The sequence below is a fragment of the Hesperophylax consimilis genome, chromosome 25, assembly GCF_061612785.1.
Source record: "Hesperophylax consimilis isolate HC1 chromosome 25, BYU_Hcon_1.0, whole genome shotgun sequence".
Taxonomy (NCBI): Eukaryota; Metazoa; Arthropoda; class Insecta; order Trichoptera; family Limnephilidae; genus Hesperophylax; species Hesperophylax consimilis.
The window spans coordinates 21,420,886-21,429,320 of record NC_142860.1 but is presented as its reverse complement, the minus strand read 5'-3'; the positions used below and the strand labels follow the sequence as shown (position 1 = coordinate 21,429,320).

The 8,435-nt window shown below is 35.0% G+C and overlaps 1 protein-coding gene across 1 annotated transcript in view; it reads left to right on the top strand.

The window, feature by feature from the left end:
* Window positions 1–493: 493 nt before the first annotated feature.
* The window catches only part of LOC149411665 (T-cell leukemia homeobox protein 3-like), a 46,009-nt gene continuing 38,067 nt past the window's right edge, over window positions 494–8,435 (top strand). The window contains exons 1-2 of the mRNA XM_089646716.1: window positions 494–548; window positions 1,143–1,371. Of these exons, the coding sequence (XP_089502842.1) occupies window positions 494–548; window positions 1,143–1,371 (284 nt within the window). The remainder of the gene's footprint in view (window positions 549–1,142; window positions 1,372–8,435) is intronic.

The following is an 8,435-nucleotide window of genomic DNA, read 5'->3' as shown; positions in this document are numbered from 1 at the left end:
ACCAGCCCCTTGTATTGACATTCAGTGGGTTTGTTATTCCAGCCGCGCCCTTGTATTATATAGTGGGTTTGTTCTTGCGGCCAGTTCCTTGTATTAAAATGGAGTGGGTTTGTTCTTCCAGCCACCCCCTGTGTTATATAATGTCTTAGTTCTTTCAGCACTGTATGAACATCTTATGAGTTTGTTCTTCCAGCCAGCCCCTGCATTATATAATGACTTTGTTCTTCCAGCCCTGTATTAACATCCTATGAGTTTGTTCTTCCAGCTGGCCTCTAATGTTAACATTCAGTGTCTTCATTCTTCCAGCCCCATCAACACTGAGTTATTATTACTTTTTCAGCATGATTCCCTTGTACTAACAGTCAGAGAGTTTATTCTTCCAGCTTTCAACTTTCATCGTATTAACAATCAGTGTATATGACCTCATTAGTGATTAAAACACCTTAACGACTTTCTTCCATTGTTTTATTAATGACCGGGCCAGTTCGACCTTATGACGACAGAACAGACGGGAATTTTCAGACAGAACCACAACCACCATGATTCGGGTATGGTAGTCGAGTGAAAAAAAATTGTAATAATGTAAAAAAGTTCAATAAATTTAAAAAAAATGGGAATTAAAGTTTTAAAAATTAGAAATAAAATTGAGTGTCGTTGACCTTCGTCGACGTCTTTGGATTAATATTCTGTGTCCTTGTTCTTTGTTCCGTGCTTACCAGTAATTACATTCAGTGTCCTTGTTCTTCTAGCCAGTTCCCTACATTAAAATATTTGGAGTTTCTCTTGAAAATTCATTGAGTTTGTTCTTCCAGTCACTTGTCATGTACTAACATTAAGTGCGTATGTTATTCCAGCCAGTTTTCCAATGACGTGGCACATCAGCCACCCTTACCTACCAGTAATTACACATTGAGTGTCATCTTCCCTTGAACATTCAGTGGGTTTGTTCTTCCAGTTAGTTGTCTTTGTACTAACATTCAGTGTGTATATGTTCTTCCAGCCAGCTTTCCGTTGACGCGGCACATCTGCCACCCTTACCTACCAGTAATTACACTGAGTGTCATGTTCTCTTGAACATTTAATGGGTTTGTTCTTTCAGTCAGTTTTCTCTGTACTAACCTTGAGTGTATATGTTCTTCCAGCAAGTTTCCCAATGACGCGGCGTATCGGCCACCCCTACCAGAACCGCACCCCTCCCAAGAGGAAGAAGCCGCGAACGTCGTTCACGCGGCTTCAGATCGCGGAGCTGGAGAAACGCTTCCACAAGCAGAAGTACCTTGCCTCGGCGGAGCGCGCAGCCCTCGCCAAGACGCTCAAGATGACGGACGCGCAGGTCAAGACGTGGTTCCAGAATAGGCGGACCAAGTGGAGGTGAGACAACCAAACATAATTTATATTATATCTGTCTCTAGACGTCCGCTGATCGCCGAGCTATAAAACCATAATTAATAATGTATTTACTTCAAACAATTTGTAGATACTTTCATAAATTATTGAAGGTACCAGCATAAGGTTATCGCGCATGACTGCAGATCGCCAACGAACAAACAAGGTTTCAAAGTGCTTTGAATGTTTTAAGTCGTGTCGGGAACAATGTCAAAGTTATCTAGATGCTCAGAGTTGAAGATACTCTCAGTATCGCCCTGGTGTAAGACCACCATGCAGAATTGAAACGTTGGTTGAAATGGCTTTGCCCGTGTTTGGTGACCAGATATGAATAACCAGGTACTTCCAGACCTTACTCTTCCACATCTCCTTCCCTTCCCCCTACCTTCAGCCTCACAACATACCCCAATTGGAGATGCCATACTCTCACTGGCTCCAGCCGGTTGGGAGCAGTTGGTACTCTTGTTTGGTTTAACATATTAACGTAAATACACAAAGACCAAGAACACCCTCGAATGATGAAATCTAAAAATATTGTAAAAATACAATGTATTTCAGTTTCCGGACTGTAGTTAATGTTGGTCAGTATAAACATTTTTAGAATCGACCATATTTTTACAGGAAACGTATTATTTTTCGTTTATTGATTTGACTTCCTACCTACGAACTACGTGCTTTAATTTATTATTTTAATAAAACAAAAAAAAAGTCCCAATTCAATTTGGTATTCGATTAATTCCATTAATATCGCGCACGTGACTATATTCAACATCTATTATTTCGTAAGTCGATAAACATTATTAATAGTATGGTTTCCTTCTGAAACATGTTTTTAAAAGTATAGGGAAAATTCAAGATCCAATAAATACAATAATTTTGTAATACCTACTGTACAGGGTTTTCCAATAAGAGGTGTTATTTTGAATAGCCCGCTATTTCGGTAGATATTACTTTTGAAGCTGTTATTTTTTGACATTTGACAAGTAGAAACTACGCCATTAATAAAAATGGAACAATACACGCTTCAACAACGCATTGAAATTGTTAAAATTCACTTGAGTGAAACAAATGCAAATCATCTTGAGTGATGAGGCCCATTTCTACCTCGGTGGCTTCGTCAACAAGCAAAATTGTCGCATCTGGGGCTCGGAAAACCCAAGAGTTATTGTTGAAAAGCCTCTCTATCTTCAACGTGTGACTGTGTGGTGCGGTTTATGGTCCGGCGGAGTCATTAGACCTTACTTTTTCGAAAATGAGGCTGGAGCAACAGTTACGGTGAATAGATCGGTATCGAGAGATGATTAATAATTTTTATGGCCAGAATAGGATAATATTGATTTGGAAAAAGTTTACTTTCAACAAGACGGCGCTACGTGCCACACGAGCAACGAAACATTTGATCTTTTACGATTGAATATCAAAATAACACCTCTTATTGGAAAACTCTGTATTACCTAATAAATTGTATAACCTAAAAATTGTATTACCTAATAAATTGTATTACGTAATAAATTTTATTGTCTAATAAATTGTAATACCTAATAAATATTTGTATTACCTAATAGTTGTATAATAATAATAATATTTGTAACATTGATTAATTGACATTTTTTCGGATTCACTGCCCAAATTCCAACGTGGCATCATGTCAATAATTTAAACTATTCAATGCGCATACATACAGACACACACAAACACTCACACATACATTACATACGTCAAACACACACCTATAAACTACACGTCACCTGGTAATTAAGGAATAAACATATTACTTAGAAGACATTACAAGGAAACATATCATTGGTACCCAACATGAAATATCTTATTCCTGTATATTGTTTCATCTCTGTAAATCATGTACTGTTTGTTTCTATAATATAAAATAAAATAAAAAAAACCTAAATAATAATATTATGTAGGAAATGTAGGATAACGAAAGAATGTAGGATAAAGAAAGATTTTTTTAAATATTTATGTTGAGGGCTCAGTAGGATTTATAGGCCCTGTTAGAAGTTCTACCGAGCCGAACACTCTGATATGAAAATATCTGGAGTCGGTGAATTATTTTCCCATTTGATCTCTGGTGATTTGACGAGTTGTTCTTGTATTTTTTTGTATTTATTTTGCTTATATAATGCACTTTCATAATGTTGATTGACTAGATGATCATTTTTGGAAAAGTGTGTGGAAGGGTTGAGTTTTTCCTATGGGGAAGATTTAACCCGGACATAAACTCGGAAGAAAAATTTAATAATTCGTATTACCTATGTTATATTTACCTAATAAATATTTAAATATTTTTGTGGCAAGGTTTAAGAATCATTATTCAATGTCTGTGTTCAAATTGCTTTAAGAATTTGTGAAATTGTTGAGATGCTATTTATTTATGCCTTACAATTTAAATGTGTCACATAAAGGCAGTCGATTGAAGATAAGTTAACAATAGAAATCCAGTGGTAGAACCACTGCCGTTAGACTACTTATTTCTTTACTCTGTAGGTATGACTTTAAAAATGATGGCTTATTTAGGTATCGGTACGTTTTTTTATTTTGGTTTCCTCCCTCCTACAACATGTGTCTCTTCAAGACCAATGTTCACCCCTTCTCAATTGAGGGAAATTGCTTTCTTCAGCGCCTCCTACGTGGGGTTGATTTTTTAATTTTAATTTTTTTTAAAAGAAAGACAAACATTCCCGGGTTACGAATAACCTGACAATAGAGAGGACTTAGCCAGCCGAAGAATTAATCACATTAGGCCTGGGACACAAACACAGGTCCAACTCAGCCACTGACCGGTCGTACTTTTAAAAACGTATTTTTTTAAACAGAGCAGTTTTGATGTAATATACGATGTGTGCATGAGAATGAATCAAGGGGTGTCTATCAAAAAAGGGAGTTGTGTTCCGTCTTTCAGCTGCCACAAATTTTTGAGCAGTATTGCCACAAACTTTCGTCCTTCTTCTTTTAAATGATACTAAGATGACGGCGCTATGACTATTTTTAACCGAGTTATTAAAGTTGGAAATTACCAAGACAGAAACTGTCGCTCGTTTGGGCACGATTGCCTCCCCACTCCCGGCATCAATTTTGAAGAAGTCGAAATTGTGATCGCGTAAAATACAAATGTAAAAAGCATGACTTATTTAAAATAGAGCAAAAATCTCTCTACATATCTACGGCGGAAAGGCAAAGGGCATAAGCGATAATTTTAGCAGTTAAAATTAATAAAATACTTCAAAAATTCTAATGAAAATTGTAGGATTAACTCATTTTTCAGTAAATTGTCGCTTAAGCCTTATTGCCTTTCCAGCGTCGATATTTAGAGAGATATATTCGTTTTTTAAATATTTACATATTCTAACATTCGTATTTACATATATTGCTTTTAAACCATCTTCTTCTTCTTTTCGAACGCTTACTACGAAATCTTGCAGTTCACCGTTCGTTATTTAGTTATTGAGTTAAGCAGGTAAGTACCTGTGTAGGTAGGCAGTGTAAAAATCGATAAACAAATCGGTTTGCTATAGGGTAATGAATAGCGAGATACGCCCCTGGACGGGTTTGACAATGTTTTGGAATGCAGCGTGCTTTAGATAAGAAAGCTTTATGGTTTGGGACTAGTTTTAAAGCAACAGGGGTGTATCTGGATATAATATGATTAAATAATACTTTGATAAAAATGAATATATATAATGATAAAATAAATCAACTCTAGAGGGATTCCTGCGGATGCAAGATATTTATATTTAAGATTAAAATTAAACGGATTGAAATTCTGTAAAACGTTTTTCAACTATAAAATTAGAAGTTAGTACCACATTTTATTTTTCTAGATGGTGAATTAGTAACTTCCCGAGGAATCCCTCTAGAAAAATTTGAGAATTTAGTAATACGTTCATCAGAAATAATTAAAATAAACCCATATAAATTTCTAGGCCTGCTAAGGCAAAGTCGATCTTTGGTTCATCTATTACGACGGGCAGCGCACTGAAAAATGTTTTACACGACTTCATCACTTATGTCCCTTATATCAAGATTGCCTCTTTATTTATGAGATTTGATAGGGCAGATTCAGGACCGCGAGTCGCATATTTTTGTGCATGGCTTTTACACTTTTCCACGTCTTTAGGATTACGACTTTCTTTTAGGGTATTGTCTCGTCTTAACTTTCTATAATAATTGAGATCAGCTTAAGCATATCTAGGAGTGGTGAGCTAATTATATTATTTGTTCATTTGTGGAACTAGCTTTAGGATTTTTACTAATTTCAAACTTCTCTAAAATATTGGGTTTACGGCCTTTATTTTGTATATACAACGAATTTGGCTTATTATTATCATTGTGTGATTTTATCTAGGAAATGTTTAGCAAATCGTGACTGTATTTTTTGTTTTTAAACGATCACAAGTGTTCTTTGAATAAAGGACCGGCCAGTTTCCAGCGTTTTTGCTTTTATGTACAGCGTTCCATTTGTCACACCGGAGTTTAATAAACTGTTTTTTTAATATATAAAATAATTTACTTAAATAAAATTGAATTTTTTACTTTAAAGTTGACGTACCTATAGCGTACATCGAAGAATTGTTACATCATAACCACACACCAAAAAGTGTTAAAAGTTAACCAATTTGCTCATTAAATTTTTTCAAAGATGGTTTGAAAGGGAGATATATAGGTACCTAAATACGAATGTTAGAGGGAGCGCGCTAATATTAAATAAACGATAATAATTATGAGAAAATGGTGAAAATATTTAATAAAACACGACTCGTTTGAAGTAGAGAAAACATTTCTCCACAAATGCTTTAGTTGCATTTAAAGATACACTGGGAACTTTTTCATACCTATTACATATTAAATAACACAACAAAACATCTTTTTAATAATTTTCGCATCTTACTCTGCGATTTTCTTTTATCGAGGGAATTTCATATAATTACCGTTTCGGCGTTATAATTTGTTAGTTAAAAACTTTTAAAGAGTCAAAGAGAAATTTGTTATAAATCGTTAGAAATTGGGAAAGTGGGGGATAAATGTGTTTTTCTGTTTAATTCATTTGTTTTATTCAGTTTATTCAACATAACTTTAATGAACTCTTCCAAGTTTAAAAATAAAAGCAAATAATTTCGGGGTATCGTTAAAATTGTTAAAAGTAAATTTCGGTTTCGGCCGAAATTAAAACAGAAACCGAAATTCGGTTTAGGTTTCGGTTTCGGCTGAAGACCTATTTTCCGTCAGTCACTAACTACATAGCGTAGGTTAACCTTCTTTAAAAAATATTTCATTGTTGCTCAGAAAAAGTTTCATTTAAAAATTTCCTGTGAATGAAATGAGAGCTTTTCAATCGGCTACAATAACAATGTTTGTTTTTTTTTTAAATTCACGCTCAGTTAGGCATTTGCTTGTTTCTTGTATAGTTGCAAAACTACTTTATGGCGTCATTTTAATAGTATGAAAATGAAATGTTTTGTGTAAACAACCTTTGTCAATAATAATCTACATGTCTTCTTCGTCAAGATAATAAAAAAAAAAGTGGGTGTGTCAAGCCTACGCAAGACAGAAGTGAAACTTCTAGTTTCAGCTGATGCTTGGCGTGGCGCAGTTCGCTGGTGTCTGAGAGAGAGGAAAGAAGAGAAGAGAGAGAACGTTCGTGAGCGGCTCCCCCACCTCAACAAGGTTTCACTTCAAAAATGCCACAGCCGAGAATCGAACCTCGCTTAACTGATTGAAAGCCAACCACGCTGAGCACCAACTGTAAGCAAAGCCGCATAAATTGATTATATTATGTAGGTTCTGAAAATATGAGAGCTTGTTATGTTTTATAATGTTACCTACATCACACCCAAAATATAATATATTTTTAAAAATAATGTACAATGTACAGAAATAGAATCCCACACAAGATCGCGTAGTGCGCTCTAGCGAACGGATATTTTATCAGAGGGAGATAGTTTTAATTTTTTTTTCTGTAAATTATTACATATTATCAAAATAAATAAATTAATTAAATAAATGTAATACAATTATCATAATAGGTATACGGATTAGATAATAATTTTAATCCAACACAATAACGCAAAGCGCGCTCTAGCGGAGTAATGTTTTATCACAGTGAGATAAGTGTTTTTATTATTTTGCAATATTATTTTCTTTTAAAAAATGTTCTGACCTACTAAAAAATAAGATATTGAATGAAAAAGGCGTTAAAAACAAAAAAATAATGTGCGATGGCCGAGAATCGAACTCGGATCAACTGCTTGGAAGGCAACTATGCTGACCATTACACCACCAACGCCAGTTGTCGGGATGAGCTAAGAAGCATTTATATGTTACTTCAAAACTTTGACTAGATCAAATGAACTTTAATCGGTGGTGGGGGTACCCGCATTTTCGTTTCGGTCATGAGTCGGTTTTACTCCGGTCCTCGAAATTGCATGACGCGCGTAAAGAAGTTTCACTTCAAAAATCCTTTAATTAATGATTAAAAGTGGTGTACGTAAACCCAAAGAAATCTAAATAAACACCACAAAAATTAAATACTCTTTAATGCAAGATGAAAAAATAGTAGATTAGGAATAGAAAAATAAATTAAAAGCTGGGCAGATTTGTTGTTCTGCTTGCGGATTTAAATTCTACTAAGACCTGTTTATAGTGATCGATGCGTTCGATATGTAAATCAAATCCTTATAATCACTAATCACTACCAAAATTCTGCACACAGCGAACGGGAGTATACAATTGAATCCGTGTTGGAGTTGTTGCAATAATACGCTAGATATTGTCTCAATGTTGGTTTTGCGAGGTATATTCACATCAGTAGTAGGTAATAATATCTTTCACCCACAGGTCCAAGGGCCAGAGACAGTAGTATTCTCGGTATGCTTCTGTTCGCTTTACCTCCTTATCTTGAACTTAAAGGGACAGGACAGTTAATGGACAATCGCTGTAAGCAGATAAGAGATGGCGCCACTCATGTACACAGTCCACAATCCTGTGTTGATGTTGCTACCATTATAATATTATCATATCTGTATGTTTGGAGATTT